The 22995-nt window shown below is 43.4% G+C and overlaps 1 protein-coding gene across 2 annotated transcripts in view; it reads right to left on the bottom strand.

The window, feature by feature from the left end:
- Positions 1 to 22995, bottom strand: part of LOC141074887 (uncharacterized) — a 305789-nt gene that overhangs the window by 34983 nt on the left and 247811 nt on the right. For both annotated transcript variants that reach the window (XM_073562194.1, XM_073562195.1), the window contains exons 5-6: positions 3611 to 3661; positions 2446 to 2514 (exon numbers count right to left, since the gene is read on the bottom strand). In XM_073562194.1, the coding sequence (XP_073418295.1) occupies positions 2446 to 2514; positions 3611 to 3661 (120 nt within the window). The remainder of the gene's footprint in view (positions 1 to 2445; positions 2515 to 3610; positions 3662 to 22995) is intronic.

Below are 22995 nucleotides of genomic sequence, written 5' to 3'. Positions count from 1 at the left end.
CAACAATGTATTTTATGGCATTGAACACAGATCACAATTTGCCTTGTCTATCTATAAGCACCTAAGTTATACCCAAGCACCTCTCCTTGATAATTCATAACAGGGCTATTCCCAACATTCACAATATCTTCGCTCCGGAGGTTAGCAGGCATTCGATATCACCGTCATATTTTTTATTGGGATGTTACCTTTTCATAGACAAAAAATATGGCCTGGCTGTTGTCAGGTATCTGGCTATTATCGATTTGGGGCTGATAGGCGGGTCTCACAGTTATGAAAAATATGCATATTCTTCCCCATTAGACCTGAAGTTGAAAATGTAATAATCCCAATTTTCATACATTGGAGACAGGGGAGGTTCTTTCATCATAGCAGCTTAGGGGCCTGTCACACTAAGCAATATCGCTAGCAATATCGCTATAACGTCACTGATTTTGCGATATCGCTATGTCTGATACTTCCGACCGGCTCCCCCGCTGATTATCGCTGATCGTGCGAGAACGTCCTGGACTGTTTCTCGTCGTCAGCTTCCTGCTGGGCTTCCTGTGGCGCCGACGAGCGACGCGTGGACGCGGGCGGGAGGACGTCAGGATCGCCTCGTCTGACAGGTAAGTAGCGACCCCCGACCACTGCTATGTCGCTGGTGAGATCTGCCTGTGTGGCAGCTCACTAGCGACCACTTAGCGATGCACCAGTGATCCTGACCGCGTCATATCGCTGGTTGGGATCGCTGGTGCATCGCTAAGTGTGACAGTGCCTTTATCACTGAGAAGAGCCTACTTCTCCACCTTTTATTACGCAAACCCCAGACTTCATGTGTATTCCCTGTAAACATACCACTCTTATTTACCTGTTCACACCAGTTGATCCTAGCTTTACTGGGTGTTTTAATGGGTTTTTCTCACATCCTAGCTTCACATAATTTCCTTGTTACACCATATATTAAGCATGTGGTCCTATTTCTAAAAGGGTTTAGGTTGTAAGCTCTTGCTCCTTTTGGAGATTGTAATTTTTCTATGAATGAGACCTTGTCCAATGACTTCATTGTTGATTTGCCCATATCTATTCTCCTATTCACTTCTGGTGTCATCACTGCATCTTGAGTGATCATTGAAGTCCTTGGCAACTTACAGTTTGTCACCATCAATCTAAAACGTGTCCCGGTTGTACCTGGCAGTGGTCTGTGGATATTTCCCCCCAGCTTAAAATAGCAGCCTGCAGCTGCCCAGAAAAGGCACATCTGTTAGATGCGCCAATTATGGCGCTTTACTCGCCTCTTCCCACTTGCCCTGTAGCGGTGGAAAGTGGGGTACATATTCGTGGGGTAGATGTCACCTTTGTATTGTCAGGTGACATCAAGCCCACGGATTAGTAATGGAGAGGCGTCTATAAGAACCTTTCCATTACTAATTCTATAGTTGTATTGTAAATAAACACACAGCCAGAATAAAGTCTTTTATTAGAAATCAAACAAAATGCACTTTTACTTTTTTATTTAAAAATAACAAACACAGTTATAACCATCAAACGCCTAATTCCACCCAAGTCCTCATCTCCTGTAATAAACCTAAAAAAACAGCAATATACCATACCTGTCTGTTGTTCTGACCCACGTCGTAATCCATGTCTGGGAGATAAGGTTGGCACACACTGTTGGTGGTATGTTGGCCAATTCCTCCATGCAGATCAGTCATGTTTTCGGCCTGTTGCCTGGCAACACGGACTTTCAAATCCCTCCAAAGGTTTTCTATGGGGTTGAGATCTGGAGACTGGTTTGGTCACTCCAGGACCTTCGTATGTTTCCATGTTTCAATCATTGTGAATCTGGGCTGTTGTGTCAGGTCAAGGATTTATTATTACTTATTCATGTGTTTCTTATATAGCGCCATCATATTTCACAAGTATTTTATGGACATTTTCACCGCTATATTCCGTATCACTTTGGTTTTGGAATGTGGGAGGAAACAGAAAACCCGGAGAAAACCACGCAAACATGGGGAGAACATACAAACTCTTTGCTCGTGTTGTGCTTAGTGGGACCCAGCGCTGCAAGGCTGCAGTGCTAACCACTGAGCCACCATGGAGCCTCAAAGCACCTGTAAATGGGTCACACAGCAAATATGGAAAATTCTACCTTACATTCACATTTCTAGCTCTTCTCTAAGTAATGATGTGCATAAAGGATAGCAGCATTAGCGGAGGAGAATAAAATAACTGGGGGCTCCGAATGACAGTCAGTATTATTACTCCCCTGCCCCCCAATTCGTGGTATCCATCCAGAGCTAAAGACCGAGATGTTACTGGTTCCCAAATTACTGGTGTGAACGGGACAGTTACATGACCACTGAAGTTTTGAAATGGAATGAATTGAAGTGAATGTGAATATTCATCCGTCCTACAATGAAAGCAGAAATCAGAGCTATGACAAGAAGAAGCAATCCAGACCTGCTCGATAGGGGTGCTGATGACGACGGCGGCGGCGACAGCGGCTCTGCAGTTGTGCCGATTGCAGGTCTACGAATAAAAATCAAATGAAATGATATAAGGAAACAAACACATGTCTGACCCAACAAGGTTATGAAAAGTAAAATTAAAAATGCTACAAGAGGGTGATGAAAGGGACATATTGTAACCTAAAACACTCATGGACACAGGATGCTCACAGATCAGAAGTTTGGTCACAATCATTCACTGTCGCGGCCATAGCTTGTGTTTGGACCCTGTTCTTTCGTCCTGTCAAGTCAAGATGGTTTTCAGTTTTGATTACTTTGTAACACATCTGGCTTGTCTCTAGGCCTCGTTTTTCGAAAAGTCGCCTACCATAACCATTTCTCAGCCTACTAATGTGGAAGAACTCCACCTGCCCTGACTATGGTCTAGCTGACTTCACATTTTCTCTGCTCGGTATCACATATTGGAAGTTACAGCCCGACGATGGTTTGCATCCAAGCCTAGAACTCTATATGCTAAATCCCGAGGAATCCCTAAGTCTCTAGTCCCTTGTTTAGCCCCAAGCTAAATCCATTCAGGGTGCACATCCTTCTGGGTAAGTCTCTGAGCCGTTTTGTCATGTCCCACCAACATCCCACAAACGGAAGGGGTCAACTCCTACTAAACTCTTTAGGCATCGAAGCATTCTCATCAAGATTCTAGAGAGAAATATAATATCCTTTATGACTCAAAGCTAGTAACAATGAAGTTCTCCCTGACCGGTCTGAACTCTGGAGGTCCTGAGCAGATGTCAGATGCTCAGAGGTCTGCTACATAACTGCCGGCTCAGTCACATGGAGCCCGAGGATCATCAGACATGTTTCTTCTTTGCCATTCCTCACCTCGCTTCGCTCCTGGAATCTGATTATTGCTTTGACCCTTTATATAGTATTTTTCCTGGTGTGACTTGTTCTACACCCAACTGATGACTTCAGTCTACAACTGCCGCCTTGTCCGTCAGATTCTACGTTTACTGTAAGGTGAAATTTCCACACCACAGCTAGAGACACTGGTATTTCTGATATGGGACCGGACATTGGAGAGATTTATTATATGAAGATACATCCATCTATTTTACAACATATCTTTCCATATAGAGCTGTAAAGTAGTAATTCTGACCTGCTCGGTAAGGCTGGAGATGATGACTTGCTAGTTGTTCTCAATGCTGGACTAAAGAACAAAACAAAAAGCAAGTCAAACAACTTTAACTCCTGCTGAAAACTTAATATTCGACTCAAATGTCAGACTGCATAAAACTACTACAAGGGGGCTTCCAATGGGCATCACGGACAACAAAGCAGTGGGACATTCAAAGGGGTTTTCCACTTTAATAGACATGATTCCCAAATAGATGTAACCAGGGTCGGTGTTGCCCAGTGACCCCAGACCCTTGGGGGCCTCCAACCTCTACGACAGGAGCTACACTGAAAATAGCATTAAAACAATTTCTAAAAATACTCATATTTGGTATCGTTGCATTTGCTAAAGTCTGATCTATCAAAATATAAAGTAAATTAGGTCAATTGGTAAACGGCGCAATGAGGAAAAAAAATCAAAATTCCAGAATTGTGCTTTTTGGCCGCAGCAACATTACAATAAACTGCAATTATAGGAGATTAAAACATCATATCTGCCTAAAAATTGTATCAGTAAAAACTTCAGCTCAGGTTGCAAAAATAAACCTCACACGGCCCAATATACCAAAAAACATTACGGGTTTGGAAAATGGAGACAAAGGCAAATTGTTTTTGTCATGATCCAGACCGGGTTTTTTCTGTCTCTCTATTTCCCAGCCTACTCATTCAGGGGTTAGCTTTTCTCTGCCTCGTTCTGGTGTCAGGACGGCTATTTCTCTGCGATGCATCCTGTAGGCAGTGTCAGTTATATTTCCCGTTTAGGGCTTGTGTAGCTGACTCTGGAGAACCCCTGGTTTGTCCTGCTGCGATTAGCTGCCTTTGCTTGTGTCTGTGTTTTCCGTCCCTGGCTGTCCTGTCTCTACAGTGCCTTGCGAAAGTATTCGGCCCCCTTGAACTTTTCAACCTTTTCCCACATATCATGCTTCAATAAGAAAGATACCAAATGTAAATTTTTGGTGACGAATCAACAACAAGTGGGACACAATTGTGAAGTGGAACAAAATTTATTGGTTATTTTAAATTTTTGTGGAAATTCAAAAACTGAAAAGTGGGGCGTGCAATATTATTCTGCCCCTTTACTTTCAGTGCAGCAAACTCACTCCAGAAGTTCATTGTGGATCTCTGAATGATCCAATGTTGTCCTAAATGACTAATTATGATAAATATAATCCACCTGTGTGTAATCAAGTCTCTGTATAAATGCACCTGCTCTGTGATAGTCTCAGGGTTCTGTTTGAAGCACAGAGAGCATCATGAAGACCAAGGAACACCACAGGCAGGTCCGTGATACTGTTGTGGAGAAGTTTAAAGCCGGATTTGGATACAAAATGATTTCCAAAACTTTAAACATCCCAAGGAGCACTGTGCAAGCGATCATATTGAAATGGAAGGAGTATCCTACCACTGCAAATCTACCAAGACCCGGCCGTCCCTCTAAACTTTCATCTCAAACAAGGAGAAGACTGATCAGAGATGCAGCCAAGAGGCTCATGATCACTCTGGATGAACTGCAGAGATCTACAGCTGAGGTGGGACAGTCTGTCCATAGGACAACAATCAGTCATACACTGCACAAATCTGGCCTTTATGGAAGAGTGGCAAGAAGAAAGCCATTTCTCAAAAGATATCCATAAAAAGTGTCGTTTAAAGTTTGCAACAAGCCACCTGGGAGACACACCAAACATGTGGAAGAAGGTGCTCTGGTCGATGAAACCAAAATCGAACTTTTTGGCAACAATGCCAAACGATATGTTTGGTGTAAAGGCAACACAGCTCATAACCCTGAACACACCATCCCCACTGTCAAACATGGTGGTGGCAACATCATGGTTTGGGCCTGCTTTTTTTCAGCAGGGACAGGGAAGATGGTTAAAATTGATGGGAAGATGGATGGAGCCAAATACAGGACCATTCTTGAAGAAAACCTGTTGGAGTCTGCAAAAGACCTGAGACTGGGACGGAGATTTGTCTTCCAACAAGACAATGATCCCAAACATAAAGCAAAATCTACAATGGAATGGTTCACAAATAAATGTATCCAGGTGTTAGAATGGCCAAGTCATAGTCCAGACCTGAATCCAATCGGGAATCTGTGGAAAGAGCTGAAAACTGCTGTTCACAAATGATCTCCATCCAACCTCACTGAGCTCGGGCTGTTTGTCAAGGAAGAATGGGCGAGAATTTCAGTCTCTCGATGTACAAAACTGATAGAGACATACCCCAAGCGACTGCAGCTGTAATTGCAGCAAAAGGTGGCGCAACAAAGTATTACGTTAAAGGGGCTGAATAATATTGCACGCCCCACTTTTCAGTTTTTGAATTTCCACAAAAATTAAAAATAACCAATAAATTTCATTCAACTTCACAATTGTGTCCCACTTGTTGTTGATTCTTCACCAAAAATTTACATTTGGTATCTTTATGTTTGAAGCATGATATGTGGGAAAAGGTTGAAAAGTTCCAGGGGGCCGAATACTTTCGCAAGGCACTGTGTGTGTTTGGATTCCCCAGCACCCGACTCTACTTTTGCTCTGACCTGCTCCTGTCTCTTGCTTCTGGTATTTCTGCTTCTGACTGGTACTTACCTTTTTGTCGTTCCTCTGACTGTGTGTTTTGGTATTTCCCTTGGTACTGACCCAGCTTGTATGACTATTCTGGTGCCACCAGGTGGTAGCCTCGCTGCAGTGCTGATGATCTGCTCTGTGCAGTTTTTCAGCCTTCCCTCCACTCTGCTACTATCTTGTGGAATCATAGAATCATAGAATCGTAGAGTTGGAAGGGACCTCCTGGGCCATCTGGTCCAACCCCCTGCTCAAAGCAGGATTCGCTAAATCATCCCAGTCAGATGTCTGTCCAGCCTCTGTTTGAAGACTTCCATTGAAGGAGAACTCACCACTTCTCGTGGCAGCCTGTTCCACTCATTGATCACTCTAACTGTCAAAAAGTTTTTTCTAATATCTAATCTGTGTCTCTTCCCATTCAGTTTCATCCCATTGCTTCTAGTCTTTCCTTGTGCAAATGAGAATAAAGTTGATCCTTCTACAATGTGACAGCCCTTTAGATATTTGTAGACAGCTATTAAGTCTCCTCTCAGTCTTCTCTTTTGCAAACTAAACATTCCCAAATCCTGCAACCTTTCCTCATAAGACAGGGTTTGCAGACCGGTCACCATTCTGGTCGCTCTTTTCTGAACTTGCTCCAGTTTGTTGATGTCTTTTTTAAAATGTGGTGCCCAAAACTGGACACAATATTCCAGATGAGGTCTGACCAAAGAGGAATAGAGGGAAATAATGACTTCACGTGATCTAGACTGTATGCTTCTGTTAATACATCCTAGAATTGCATTTGCCTTTTTTGCTGCTGCATCACACTGTTGACTCATATTCAGTCTGTGATCTATTAGTATACCCAAGTCTTTTTCACATGTGCTGTCACTTAGCCCTATTCCTCCCATTCTATATATGCTTTTTTCATTTTTATTGCCCAGATGTAGTACTTTGCATTTCTCCCTGTTAAAAACCATTCTGTTAGTTGCTGCCCACTTCTCCAGTTTATTTAAATCTTTTTGAATCCTCTCTCTCTCTTCTCTAGTATTAGCTATCCCTCCTAGCTTTGTGTCATCAGCAAATTTAATCAGTTTACCCTCAATTCCTTCATCTAAATCGTTGATAAAGATGTTGAACAATACAGGGCCCAGGACAGAGCCCTGTGGTACCCCACTTGAGACATTCTTCCAACTGGATGTGCAGCCATTTACGACCACTCTTTGGGTCCGATCACTAAGCCAGTTATGAATCCACCTAACAGTTGCCTTGTCCATTCCATACTTAGTCATTTTTTCAATAAGGATTGTATGAGAGACTTTGTCAAATGCTTTGCTGAAGTCAAGATATACTATATCTACAGCATTTCCTTGATCCATCAGTGATACCGTCATAGAAGGAAATTAAGTTAGTCTGACATGACTTATTAGTTAGAAACCCATGCTGACTCTGTTTAATCACTTCATTCTTATCCAGGTATTGACATACATGTTGTTTAATAATTTGTTCAAAGATCTTTCCTGGTATAGAAGTCAGACTCACCGGCCTATAGTTGCCTGGGTCCACCTTCTTCCCCTTTTTGAAGATAGGAACAACATTTGCTCTTCTCCAGTCTTCTGGCACTTCTCCTGTTCTCCAAGAATTTTCAGAGATTATGGAGAGGGGTTCAAAAATTTCTTCTGCTATCTCCTTCAGTACTCTGGGGTGTAATTCATCTGGACCTGGAGACTTGAATTCATTTAGGTTAGCTAAGTGTTTCCTCACTATCTTTCTGTTTATAGATATCCTGGATTCTTCTATTCCCTTAATAGGACAGTGAATAACAGTTGATGTTGCATTTCCTTTCTGAGAGAAAACAGATGCAAAATAGGAATTTAAAAGTTCAGCCTTCTCAACATCCTGTCTTACCATTTCATCATTTTCATACTGTAAAAATCCTATAGCATCTTTGACTTTTCTTTTACTTTTGACATATCCCCAAAATCCTTTATTATTGCTTTTGACATCTCTTGCAAGCCTCAGTTCATTTTCAGCTTTAGATAATCTGATTTGGGCCCTGCAGGTTCTGCAGACAGCATTATATTCTTCTTTAGATATGCCTCCCTCTTTCCATTTTATAAACATTTTTTTCTTCCTTTTTAGCATGTGCTTAAGTTCTGTGTTCATCCATCCTGGTTTCCTTAAATGCTTCCTATTCTTCCCTCTTTTCGGAATTGTTAACAACTGTGCTTTGAGAATTTCATTTTTCAAGATTTCCCATCCTTCCTGGACATTTTTGTCTTTAAGGATATCCAGCCATTGGATCCCTCCAATTCTCTTTCTGAATCCCTTAAAATCTGCCTTTCTGAAATCTAACCTTGACGTCTGAGTCTTCACAGGTCTTCCACCTCTAGTAATCCAAAATTCTAAAATAGCATGGTCGCTACCTCCAAGGGTCCCAGCCACTTTTACCTCCTCAACCATTTCCTCCCTGTTTATAAGGATTAGATCCAAGGTAGCAGTTCCCCTTGTTTTCTCCCTTACCTTTTGGAAGATAAAGTTGTCAGCAAGAGAGGATAAGAATTTCCTTGACCTGTTAGTTTTGCCTGAGAGAGATTCCCAACAAATGTCTGGATAGTTGAAATCTCCCATGACAACTATGTCATATTTTTTGGAGAACTTGGCCATCTGATGCATAAAGAGTTCATCTATATATTCGGCTTGCACAGGCGGCCTGTAGTAAATGCCTACAATGGTGTCCTTTCCATTGTTCTGTCCTTGTATTCTTACCCAAACAGTTTCCACAGAACTCCCAGTCTCTGAAGCTTCAATCTCTGTGCAGATATACGCGTTTCGAACATACAATGCGACACCCCCTCCTCGTTTATCAAGTCTGTTTCTTGCAAATAAGTTGTATCCTTCTAGTCTTGTATTCCAATCATGTGTATTGTCCCACCAAGTTTCAGTGATTCCAATTACATCATATTTCTGTTCCTGTGTTAGTAGTTCCAATTCTCCTTGTTTGTTGCCCATGCTTTGTGCATTAGTATAGAAACATTTTAGTTTGTGATTGGTTTCTCTTTCTCCAATATTTTTATTAATTAGATTCTTTCGTCTTTGTTCTTCCTTTCCACTTCTAATAGCAGAGTTCTCAATAGCATTTGTCAGGTGTATGGCTTTTTCTGGTCTTTTGCTTCCCTTCCCATGTTGTTCTAGTTTAAAGCTCTCCTTACAAGTGTAGCAAGGCGACTTCCAAATACATGCTTTCCAGTCTTCGTAAGGTGCACCCCATCTCTAGCAAGTAGTCCATCGTATAAGTAGTTCACTCCGTGATCCAGAAATCCAAATCGTTGCTGACGGCACCATCGACGTAGCCAGTTGTTCACCTGCAGAATCTTATTCCACCTCCTTGTTCCATGGCCATCCACTGGGAGGATGGAAGAGAAGACCACCTGCGCTCCCAGTTCTTTCACTTTCTTGCCTAAGTCTTCAAAGTCTCTGCAGATGATTTCCAGGTCGTTTCTTGCGGTGTCATTTGTCCCCACATGTAGTAGCAGGAATGGGTAGTCATCTGTAGGTCTGAAGAGTCCTGATATCCTGTCAGACACATCTTTAATTTTTGCACCTGGAAGACAGCACATTTCTCTTGTAGTTATATCCGGTCTGCAGATAGCGGCCTCTGTTCCTCTCAGCAGGGAATCCCCCATGACCACCACTCTCCGTTTCTTCTTCACAACATTTTTCTTTCTCCATCCAGGAGGACTCTGAGGGCGTACAAGGTTGCTGTTTGTTGGCAAAGTCTTATCCTGATGTATTTCTTCATCGTTTTCCTGCGTGAGAGCCTGGTACTGGTTCCTGAGCAGTATGGGTGCTGACTGCCTCCTGATCCTCCTGCTTCTCTGGGTCACATGTCTCCATTCCTCTGTTTCTTCAGGTGCACTTCGAATTTCTTCTCTTTCTGTAACATGAAGAGATAATTCTGCTCTGTCCAAGAACTCTTCACCTTCCTTAATGATCTTCAACGTAGCTAACCTCTCTTCGAGATTTTGCAACTTTTCCTCCAACAGGGACACAAGCTTGCATTTGTGGCATGTGAAGTTTGGCTTTTCCACTGGTAAATCTGTGAACATGTAGCAAGAAATGCAGCTCACCAAATGGCTCCTGGCCTCTTCCATCTTGAGATTTCTTAAAAACGATGAAAGATGAGCCAAATTTCGCGCACCGATAGGCGCGCGGTTTTTCCGATTTCCTCTTTTCAGCTGCAACCGCCAAAACCCAGTGATCGTTGAGCTCGCGGAGACTCTTCACTTATCCCAGAAGGCATTGGGAATATGCAAATGATCTCCTCAAGACTCTTCCCCTGGTTTTCCGATTTCCTCTTTTCAGCTGCAACCGCCAAAACCCAGTGATCGTTGAGCTCGCGGAGACTCTTCACTTATCCCAGAAGGCACTGGGAATATGCAAATGATCTCCTCAAGACTCTTCCCCTGGTTTTCCGATTTCCTCTTTTCAGCTGCAACCGCCAAAACCCAGTGATCGTTGAGCTCGCGGAGACTCTTCACTTATCCCAGAAGGCACTGGGAATATGCAAATGATCTCCTCAAGACTCTTCCCCTGGTTTTCCGATTTCCTCTTTTCAGCTGCAACCGCCAAAACCCAGTGATCGTTGAGCTCGCGGAGACTCTTCACTTATCCCAGAAGGCACTGGGAATATGCAAATGATCTCCTCAAGACTCTTCCCCTGGTTTTCCGATTTCCTCTTTTCAGCTGCAACCGCCAAAACCCAGTGATCGTTGAGCTCGCGGAGACTCTTCACTTATCCCAGAAGGCACTGGGAATATGCAAATGATCTCCTCAAGACTCTTCCCCTGGTTTTCCGATTTCCTCTTTTCAGCTGCAACCGCCAAAACCCAGTAATCGTTGAGCTCGCGGAGACTCTTCACTTATCCCAGAAGGCACTGGGAATATGCAAATGATCTCCTCAAGACTCTTCCCCTGGTTTTCCGATTTCCTCTTTTCAGCTGCAACCGCCAAAACCCAGTGATCGTTGAGCTCGCGGAGACTCTTCACTTATCCCAGAAGGCACTGGGAATATGCAAATGATCTCCTCAAGACTCTTCCCCTGGTTTTCCGATTTCCTCTTTTCAGCTGCAACCGCCAAAACCCAGTGATCGTTGAGCTCGCGGAGACTCTTCACTTATCCCAGAAGTCACTGGGAATATGCAAATGATCTCCTCAAGACTCTTCCCCTGGTTTTCCGATTTCCTCTTTTCAGCTGCAACCGCCAAAACCCAGTAATCGTTGAGCTCGCGGAGACTCTTCACTTATCCCAGAAGGCACTGGGAATATGCAAATGATCTCCTCAAGACTCTTCCCCTGGTTTTCCGATTTCCTCTTTTCAGCTGCAACCGCCAAAACCCAGTGATCGTTGAGCTCGCGGAGACTCTTCACTTATCCCAGAAGGCACTGGGAATATGCAAATGATCTCCTCAAGACTCTTCCCCTGGTTTTCCGATTTCCTCTTTTCAGCTGCAACCGCCAAAACCCAGTGATCGTTGAGCTCGCGGAGACTCTTCACTTATCCCAGAAGGCACTGGGAATATGCAAATGATCTCCTCAAGACTCTTCCCCTGGTTTTCCGATTTCCTCTTTTCAGCTGCAACCGCCAAAACCCAGTGATCGTTGAGCTCGTGTGTTTGTGTATGTGCTCTGTGTATACGTGTGTGTATGTGCTCTGTGTATACGTGTGTGTGTATGTGCTCTGTGTATACGTGTGTGTATGTGCTCTGAGTATTCGTGTGTGTATGTGCTCTGTGTATACATGTGTGTATGTGCTCTGTGTATACATGTGTGCTCTGTGTATACGTGTGTGTATGTGCTCTGTGTATACGTGTGTGTGTGCTCTGTGTATACGTGTGTGTATGTGCTCTGTGTATACGTGTGTGTGCTCTGCGTATACATGTGTGTGTGTGCTCTATGTATACGTGTGTGTGTATGTGCTCTGTGTATACGTGTGTGTGCTCTGTGTATACATGTGTGAATGTGCTCTGTGTATACAGTACGTGTGTGTGTATGTGCTCTGTGTATACGTGTGTGTATGTGTTCTGTGTATACGTGTTGCATGTGCTCTGTGTATACGTGTGTGTATGTGCTCTGTGTATACGTGTGTGCTATGTGTATACATGTGTGTATGTGCTCTGTGTATACGTGTGTGTATGTGCTCTGTGTATACGTGTGTGTATGTGCTCTGTGTATACGTGTGTGTATGTGCTCTGTGTATACGTGTGTGTATGTGCTCTGTGTATATGTGTGTGTGCGTGCTCTGTGTATACGTGTGTTTGTGTGCTCTGTGTATACGTGTGTGTGTGCTCTGTGTATACGTGTGTGTGTGCTCTGTGTATACGTGTGTGTATGTGCTCTGTGTATACGTGTGTGTATGTGCTCTGTGTATACGTGTGTGTATGTGCTCTGTGTATACGTGTGTGTATGTGCTCTGTGTATACGTGTGTGTGCTCTGTGTATACGTGTGTGTATGTGCTCTGTGTATACGTGTGTGTATGTGCTCTGTGTATACGTGTGTGTATGTGCTCTGTGTATACGTGTGCGTATGTCCTCTGTGTATACGTGTGTGTATGTCCTCTGTGTATACGTGTGTGTATGTGCTCTATGTATACGTATGTGTATGTGCTCTTTGTATACGTGTGTGTATGTGCTCTGTGTATACATGTGTGTATACGTGTGTGTATACGTGTGTCTATGTGCTGTGTGTATACGTGTGTGTATGTGCTGTGTGTATACGTGTTTGTATGTGCTCTGTGTATACATATGTCTATGTGCTCTGTGTATACGTGTGTGTGTGTGCTCTGTGTATACGTGTGTGTATGTGCTCTGTGTATACGTGTGTGTTTGTGCTCTGTGTATACATGTGTGTATGTGCTCTGTGTATACGTGTGTGTATGTGCTCTGTGTATACATGTGTGTATGTGCTCTGTGTATACGTGTGTGTGCTCTGTGTATACGTGTGTGTATGTGCTCTGTGTATACGTGTGTGTATGTGCTCTGTGTATACGTGTGTGTGTATGTGCTGTGTGTATACGTGTGTGTATGTGCTCTGTATATACATGTGTCTATGTGCTCTGTGTATACGTGTGTGTATGTGCTCTGTGTATACGTGTATGCTCTGTGTATACGTGTGTGTATGTGCTGTGTGTATACGTGTGTATGTGCTCTGTGTATACGTGTGTGTATGTGCTCTGTGTATACGTGTGTGTATGTGCTCTGTGTATACGTGTGTGTATGTGCTCTGTGTATACGTGTGTGTGTATGTGCTCTGTGTATACGTGTGTCTATGTGCTCTGTGTATACGTGTGTGTGTGTGCTCTGTGTATACGTGTGTGTATGTGCTCTGTGTATACGTGTGTGTATGTGCTCTGTGTATACGTGTGTGCATGTGCTCTGCGTATACGTGTGTGTCTATGTGCTCTGTGTATATGTATGTGCTCTGTGTATACGTGTGTGTATGTGCTCTGTGTATACGTGTGTGAGTGTGCTCTGTGTATACGTGTGTGAATGTGCTCTGTGTATATGTGTGTGTGCTCTGTGTATACGTGTGTGAATGTGCTCTGTGTATACAGTACGTGTGTGTGTATGTGCTCTGTGTATACGTGTGTGTTTGTGCTCTGTGTATACGTGTGTGTATGTGCTCTGTGTATACGTGTGTGTATGTGCTCTGTGTATACGTGTGTGCTCTGTGTATACGTGTGTGTATGTGCTTTGTGTATACGTGTGTGTATGTGCTCTGTGTATACATGTGTGTATGTGCTCTGTGTATACGTGTGTGTATGTGCTCTGTGTATACGTGTGTGTATGTTCTCTGTGTATATGTGTGTGTGCGTGCTCTGTGTATACGTGTGTGTGTGCTCTGTGTATACGTGTGTGTGTGCTCTGTGTATACGTGTGTGTGTGCTCTGTGTATACGTGTGTGTATGTGCTCTGTGTATACGTGTGTGTATGTGCTCTGTGTATACGTGTGTGTATGTGCTCTGTGTATACAGTACGTGTGTGTGTATGTGCTCTGTGTATACGTGTGTGTATGTGCTCTGTGTATACGTGTGTGTGTATGTGCTCTGTGTATACGTGTGTATGTGCTCTGAGTATATGTGTGTGTATGTGCTCTGTGTATACGTGTGTGTATGTGCTCTGTGTATACGTGTGTGCTCTGTGTATACGTGTGTGTATATGCTCTGTGTATACGTGTGTGTGCTCTGTGTATACGTGTGTGTATGTGCTCTGTGTATACGTTTTTGTGTGCTCTGTGTATACATGTGTGTGTGCTCTGTGTATACGTGTGTGTGTATGTGCTCTGTGTATACGTGTGTGTATGTGCTCTGTGTATACGTGTGTGTATGTGCTCTGTGTATACGTGTGTGTATGTGCTCTGTGTATACGTGTGTGTATGTGCTCTGTGTATATGTTTGTGTGTGTGCTCTGTGTATACGTGTGTGAATGTGCTCTGTGTATACAGTACGTGTGTGTGTATGTGCTCTGTGTATACGTGTGTGTATGTGCTCTGTGTATACGTGTGTGTATGTGCTCTGTGTATACGTGTGTGTATGTGCTCTGTGTATACGTGTGTGCTCTTTGTATACGTGTGTGTATGTGCTCTGTGTATACGTGTGTGTATGTGCTCTGTGTATACGTGTGTGTATGTGCTCTGTGTATATGTGTGTGTGCGTGCTCTGTGTATACGTGTGTGTGTGTGCTCTGTGTATACGTGTGTGTGTGCTCTGTGTATACGTGTGTGTGTTTGCTCTGTGTATACGTGTGTGTATCTACTCTTTGTAAAAGTGTGTGTATGTGCTCTGTGTATACGTGTGTGTATGTGCTCTGTGTATACGTGTGTGTATGTGCTCTGTGTATACGTGTGTGTGTGTGCTCTGTGTATACGTGTGTGTATGTGCTCTGTGTATACGTGTGTGTATGTGCTCTGTGTATACGTGTGTGTATGTGCTCTGTGTATACGTGTGTGTATGTCCTCTGTGTATACGTGTGTGTATGTGCTCTGTGTATATGTGTGTGTATGTGCTCTATGTATACGTATGTGTATGTGCTCTGTGTATACGTGTGTGTATGTGCTCTGTGTATACATGTTTGTATACGTGTGTGTATACGTGTCTATGTGCTGTGTGTATACGTGTGTGTATGTGCTGTGTGTATACGTGTGTGTATGTGCTCTGTGTATACATGTGTCTATGTGCTCTGTGTATACGTGTGTGTGTGCTCTGTGTATATGTGTGTGTATGTGCTCTGTGTATACGTGTGTGTGTATGTGCTCTGTGTATACATGTGTGTATGTGCTCTGTGTATACGTGTGTGTATGTGCTCTGTGTATACATGTGTGTATGTGCTCGGTGTATACGTGTGTGTGCTCTGTGTATACGTGTGTGTATGTGCTCTGTGTATACGTGTGTGTATGTGCTCTGTGTATTCGTGTGTGTGTATGTGCTGTGTGTATACGTGTGTGTATGTGCTCTGTGTATACATGTGTCTATGTGCTCTGTGTATACGTGTGTGTATGTGCTCTGTGTATACGTGTGTGCTCTGTGTATACGTGTGTGTATGTGCTGTGTGTATACGTGTGTGTATGTGCTGTGTGTATACGCTCTGTGTATACGTGTGTGTATGTGCTCTGTGTATATGTGTGTATGTGCTCTGTGTATACGTGTGTGTGTGCTCTGTGTATACGTGTGTGTATGTGCTCTGTGTATACGTGTGTGCATGTGCTCTGTGTATACGTGTGTGTATGTGCTCTGTGTATACATGTGTCTATGTGCTCTGTGTATACGTGTGTGTGCTCTGTGTATATGTGTGTGTATGTGCTCTGTGTATACGTGTGTGTATGTGCTCTGTGTATACGTGTGTGTGCTCTGTGTATAAGTGTGTGTCTATGTGCACTGTGTATACGTGTGTGTGTATGTGCTCTGTGTATACGTGTGTGTATGTGCTCTGTGTATACATGTGTGTATGTGCTCTGTGTATACATGTGTGTATGTGCTCTGTGTATACGTGTGTGTATGTGCTCTGTATATACGTGTGTGTGCTCTGTGTATACGTGTGTGTGTGTGCTCTGTGTATACGTGTGTGTGTGCTCTGTGTATACGTGTGTGTATGTGCTCTGCGTATACGTGTGTGTATGTGCTCTGTGTATACGTGTGTGTATTTGCTCTGTGTATACGTGTGTGCTCTGTGTATACGTGTGTGTATGTGCTCTGTGTATACGTGTGTGTATGTGCTCTGTGTATACGTGTGTGCGTGTGCTCTGTGTATACGTGTGTGTATGTGCTCTGTGTATACGTATGTGTATGTGCTCTGTGTATACGTGTGTGTATGTGCTCTGTGTATACGTGTGTGTATATGCTCTGTGTATACGTGTGTGTATGTGCTCTGTGTATACGTGTGTGTATGTGCTCTGTGTATACAGTATTTGTGTGTATGTGCTCTGTGTATACGTGTGTGTATGTGCTCTGTGTATACGTGTGTGTGTATGTGCTCTGTGTATACATGTGTGTGTATGTGCTCTGTGTATACGTGTGTGTATGTGCTCTGTGTATACGTGTGTGTATGTGCTCTGTGTATACGTGTGTGTATGTGCTCTGTGTATACGTGTGTGTATGTGCTCTGTGTATACGTGTGTGCTCTGTGTATACGTGTGTATGTGCTCTGTGTATACGTGTGTGTGTGTGCTCTGTGTATACGTGTGTGTATGTGCTCTGTGTATACGTGTGTGTGTGCTCTGTGTATACATGTGTGTGTGCTCTGTGTATACGTGTGTGTATGTGCTCTGTGTATACGTGTGTGTGTGCTCTGTGTATACGTGTGTGTGTGCTCTGTGTATACGTGTGTGTGTATGTGCTCTGTGTATACGTGTGTGTATGTGCTCTGTGTATACGTGTGTGTATGTGCTCTGTGTATACGTGTGTGTATGTGCTCTGTGTACACCTGTGTGTATGTGCTCTGTGTATACGTGTGTGTGCTCTGTGTATACGTGTGTGTTTGTGCTCTGTGTATACGTGTGTGTATGTGCTCTGTGTATACAGTACGTGTGTGTGTATGTGCTCTGTGTATACGTGTGTGTGTGCTCTGTGTATACGTGTGTGTGTGCTCTGTGTATACGTGTGTGTATGTGCTCTGTGTATACGTGTGTGTATGTGCTCTGTGTATACGTGTGTGTATGTGCTCTGTGTATACGAGTGTGCTCTGTGTATACGTGTGTGTATGTGCTCTGTGTATACGTGTGTGTATGTGCTCTGTGTATACGTGTGTGTATGTGCTCTGTGTATACGTGTGTGTATGTGCTCTGTGTATATGTGTGTGTGTGCTCTGTGTATACGTGTGTGTATGTGCTCTGTGTATGCGTGTATGTATGTGCTCTGTGTATACGTGTGTGTATGTGCTCTGTGTATACGTGTGTGTGTGCTCTGTGTATACGTGTGTGTGTATGTGCTCTGTGTATACGTGTGTGTATGTGCTCTGTGTATATCTGTGTGTATGTGCTCTGTGTATACGTGTGTCTATGTGCTCTGTGTATACGTGTGTGTATGTGCTCTGTGTATACGTGTGTGTATGTGCTCTGTGTATACGTGTGTGTATGTGCTCTGTGTATACGTGTGTGTATGTGCTCTGTGTATACCTGTGTGTATGTGCTCTGTGTATACGTGTTTCTATGTTCTCTGTGTATACGTGTGTCTATGCGCTCTGTGTATACGTGTGTGTATGTGCTCTGTGTATACATGTGTGTATGTGCTCTGTGCATACGTGTGTGTATGTGCTCTGTGTAAACGTGTGTGTATGTGCTCTGTGTATACGAGTGTGCTCTGTGTATACGTGTGTGTATGTGCTCTGAGTATACGTGTGTGTATGTGCTCTGTGTATACGTGTGTGTATGTGCTCTGTGTATACGTGTGTGTATGTGCTCTGTGTATACGTGTGTGTATGTGCTCTGTGTATACGTGTGTGTATGTGCTCTGTGTATACGTGTGTGTATGTGCTCTGTGCATACGTGTGTGTATGTGCTCTGTGTATACGTGTGTGTATGTGCTCTGTGTATACGTGTGTGCTCTTTGTATACGTGTGTGTATGTGCTCTGAGTATACGTGTGTGTATGTGCTCTGTGTATACGTGTGTGTATGTGCTCTGTGTATACGTGTGTATGTGCTCTGTGTATACATGTGTGTATGTGCTCTGTGTATACGTGTGTGTATGTGCTCTGTGTATACGTGTGTGTATGTGCTCTGTGTATACATGTGTGTATGTGCTCTGTGTATACGTGTGTGTATGTGCTCTGTGTATATGTGTGTGTATGTGCTGTGTGTATACATGTGTATGTATGTGCTCTGTGTATACGTATGTGTATGTGCTCTGTGTATACATGTGTGTATGTGCTCTGTGTATACGTGTGTGTATGTGCTCTGTGTATACGTGTGTGTATGTGCTCTGTGTATACGTGTGTGTATGTGCTCTGTGTATACGTTTGTGTATGTGCTCTGTGTATACCTGTGTGTATGTGCTCTGTGTATACGTGTGTCTATGTGCTCTGTGTATACGTGTGTCTATGTGCTCTGTGTATACGTGTGTGTATGTGCTCTGTGTATACGTGTGTGTATGTGCTCTGTGTATACATGTGTGTATGTGCTCTGTGTATACGTGTGTGTATGTGCTCTGTGTATACGTGTGTGTATGTGCTCTGTGTATACATGTGTGTATGTGCTCTGTGTATACGTGTGTGTATGTGCTCTGTGTATACGTGTGTGTGTATGCGCTCTGTGTATACGTGTGTGTATGTGCTCTGTGTATAAGTGTGTGTATGTGCTCTGTGTATACATGTGTGTATGTGCTCTGTGTATACGTGTGTGTATGTGCTCTGTGTATACGTTTGTGTGTGCTCTGTGTATACATGTGTGTGTGTGCTCTGTGTATATGTGTGTCTATGTGCTCTGTGTATACGTGTGTGTATGTGCTCTGTGTATACGTGTGTGTATGTGCTCTGTGTATATGTGTGTGTATGTGCTGTGTGTATACATGTGTATGTATGTGCTCTGTGTATACGTGTGTGTATGTGCTCTGTGTATACGTGTGTATGTGCTCTGTGTATACGTGTGTGTGTATGCGCTCTGTGTATACGTGTATGTCTATGTGCTCTGTGTATACGTGTGTCTATGTGCTCTGTGTATACGTGTGTGTATGTGCTCTGTGTATACATGTGTGTATGTGCTCTGTGCATACGTGTGTGTATGTGCTCTGTGTATACATGTGTGTATGTGCTCTGTGTATACGTGTGTGCTCTGTGTATAAGTGTTTGTATGTTCTCTGAGTATACGTGTGTGTATGTGCTCTGTGTATACGTGTGTGTGTATGTGCTCTGTGTATACGTGTGTGTATGTGCTCTGTGTATACATGTGTGTATGTGCTCTGTGTATACGTGTGTGTATGTGCTCTGTGTATACGTGTGTATGTGCTCTGTGTATACATGTGTGTATGTGCTCTGTGTATACGTGTGTGTATGTGCTCTGTGTATATGTGTGTGTATGTGCTGTGCGTATACATGTGTATGTATGTGCTCTGTGTATACGTGTGTGTATGTGCTCTGTGTATACATGTGTGTATGTGCTCTGTGTATACGTGTGTGTATGTGCTCTGCGTATACGTGTGTGTATGTGCTCTGTGTATAAGTGTGTGTATGTGCTCTGTGTATACGTTTGTGTATGTGCTCTGTGTATACGTGTGTCTATATGCTCTGTGTATACGTGTGTGTATGTGCTCTGTGTATACGTGTGTGTATGTGCTCTGTGTATACATGTGTGTATGTGCTCTGTGTATACGTGTGTGTGTGCTCTGTGTATACGTGTGTGTATGTCCTCTGTATATACGTGTGTGTATGTGCTCTGTGTATACGTGTGTGTATGTGCTCTGTGTATACGTGAGTGTGTGTGCTCTGTGTATACGTATGTGTATGTGCTCTGTGTATACGTGTGTGTATGTGCTCTGTGTATACGTGTGTGTGTGCTCTGTGTATACGTGTGTGTATGTGCTCTGTGTATACGTGTGTGTATGTGCTCTGTGTATACGTGTGTGTATGTGCTCTGTGTATACGTGTGTGTATGTCCTCTGTGTATACGTGTGTGTATGTCCTCTGTGTATACGTGTGTGTATGTGCTCTATGTATACGTATGTGTATGTGCTCTGTGTATACGTGTGTGTATGTGCTCTGTGTATACATGTGTGTATGCATGTGTTTATACGTGTGTCTATGTGCTGTGTGTATACGTGTGTGTATGTGCTGTGTGTATACGTGTGTGTATGTGCTCTGTGTATACATATGTCTATGTGCTCTGTGTATACGTGTGTGTGTGCTCTGTGTATACGTGTGTATGTGCTCTGTGTATACGTGTGTGTATGTGCTCTGTGTATACGTGTGTGTATGTGCTCTGTGTATACGTGTGTGTATGTGCTCTGTGTGTACAGTACGTGTGTGTGTATGTGCTCTGTGTATACATGTGTGTATGTGCTCTGTGTATACGTGTGTGCATGTGCTCTGTGTATACGTGTGTGTGTATGTGCTCTGTGTATACGTGTGTGTATGTGCTCTGAGTATACATGTGTGTATGTGCTCTGTGTATACATGTGTGTATGTGCTCTGTGTATACGTGTGTGCTATCTGTATACGTGTGTGTATGTGCTCTGTGTATACGTGTGTGTGTGCTCTGTGTATACGTGTGTGTATGTGCTCTGTGTATACGTGTGTGTGTGTGCTCTGTGTATACATGTGTGTGTGTGCTCTGTGTACACGTGTGTGTGTATGTGCTCTGTGTATACGTGTGTGTGTGCTCTGTGTATACATGTGTGTGTGCTCTGTGTATACAGTACGTGTGTGTGTATGTGCTCTGTGTATACGTGTGTGTATGTGCTCTGTGTATACGTTTTGTATGTGCTCTGTGTATACGTGTGTGTATGTGCTCTGTGTATACGTGTGTGTATGTGCTCTGTGTATACGTGTGTGTATGTGCTCTGTGTATACATGTGTGTACGTGCTCTGTGTATACGTGTGTGTATGTGCTCTGTGTATACAGTACGTGTGTGTGTATGTGCTCTGTGTATACGTGTGTGTATGTGCTCTGTGTATACGTGTGTGCATGTGCTCTGCGTATACGTGTGTGTGTATGTGCTCTGTGTATACGTGTGTGTATGTGCTCTGAGTATACGTGTGTGTATGTGCTCTGTGTATACGTGTGTGTATGTGCTCTGTGTATACGTGTGTGTGTGCTCTGTGTATACGTGTGTGTATGTGCTCTGTGTATACGTGTGTGTGCTCTGTGTATACATGTGTGTGTGTGCTCTGTGTATACGTGTGTGTGTATGTGCTCTGTGTATACGTGTGTGTGTGTGCTCTGTGTATACATGTGTGAATGTGCTCTGTGTATACAATACGTGTGTGTGTATGTGCTCTGTGTATACGTTTGTGTATGTGTTCTGTGTATACGTGTTGTATGTGCTCTGTGTATACGTGTGTGTATGTGCTCTGTGTATATGTGTGTGCTATGTGTATACGTGTGTGTATGTGCTCTGTGTATACGTGTGTGTATGTGCTCTGTGTATACATGTGTGTTTGTGCTCTGTGTATACGTGTGTGTATGTGCTCTGTGTATACGTGTGTGTATGTGCTCTGTGTATATGTGTGTGTGCGTGCTCTGTGTATACGTGTGTGTGTGCTCTGTGTATACGTGTGTGTGTGCTCTGTGTACACGTGTGTGTATGTGCTCTGTGTATACGTGTGTGTATGTGTTCTCTGTATACGTGTGTGTATGTGCTCTGTGTATACGTGTGTGTGCTCTGTGTATACGTGTGTGTATGTGCTCTGTGGATACGTGTGTGTATGTGCTCTGTGTATACGTGTGTGTATGTGCTCTGTGTATACGTGTGTGTATGTCCTCTGTGTATACGTGTGTGTATGTCCTCTGTGTATACGTGTGTGTATGTGCTCTATGTATACGTATGTGTATGTGCTCTGTGTATACGTGTGTGTATGTGCTCTGTGTATACATGTGTGTATACGTGTGTGTATACGTGTGTCTATGTGCTGTGTGTATACGTGTGTGTATGTGCTGTGTGTATACGTGTGTGTGTATGTGCTCTGTGTATACATATGTCTATGTGCTCTGTGTATACGTGTGTGTGTGTGCTCTGTGTATACGTGTGTGTATGTGCTCTGTGTATACGTGTGTGTATGTGCTCTGTGTATACATGTGTGTATGTGCTCTGTGTATACGTGTGTGTATGTGCTCTGTGTATACATGTGTGTATGTGCTCTGTGTATACGTGTGTGTGCTCTGTGTATACGTCTGTGTATGTGCTCTGTGTATACGTGTGTGTATGTGCTCTGTGTATACGTGTGTGTGTATGTGCTGTGTGTATACGTGTGTGTATGTGCTCTGTGTATACATGTGTCTTTGTGCTCTGTGTATACGTGTGTGTATGTGCTCTGTGTATACGTGTGTGCTCTGTGTATACGTGTGTGTATGTGCTGTGTGTATACGTGTGTATGTGACCTGTGTATACGTGTGTGTATGTGCTCTGTGTATACGTGTGTGTATGTGCTCTGTGTATACGTGTGTGTATGTGTTCTGTGTATACGTGTGTGTGTATGTGCTCTGTGTATACGTGTGTCTATGTGCTCTGTGTATACGTGTGTGTGTGTGCTCTGTGTATACGTGTGTGTATGTGCTCTGTGTATACGTGTGTGTATGTGCTCTGTGTATACGTGTGTGTGCTCTGTGTATACGTGTGTGTCTAT

The sequence above is a fragment of the Dendrobates tinctorius genome, unplaced genomic scaffold (genome assembly GCF_039654945.1).
Source record: "Dendrobates tinctorius isolate UK_male_01 unplaced genomic scaffold, ASM3965494v1 ptg000342l, whole genome shotgun sequence".
Lineage (NCBI taxonomy): Eukaryota > Metazoa > Chordata > Amphibia > Anura > Dendrobatidae > Dendrobates > Dendrobates tinctorius.
Note: the sequence above shows the minus strand (reverse complement) of the source record. Positions and strands in the feature narration are given on the sequence as shown.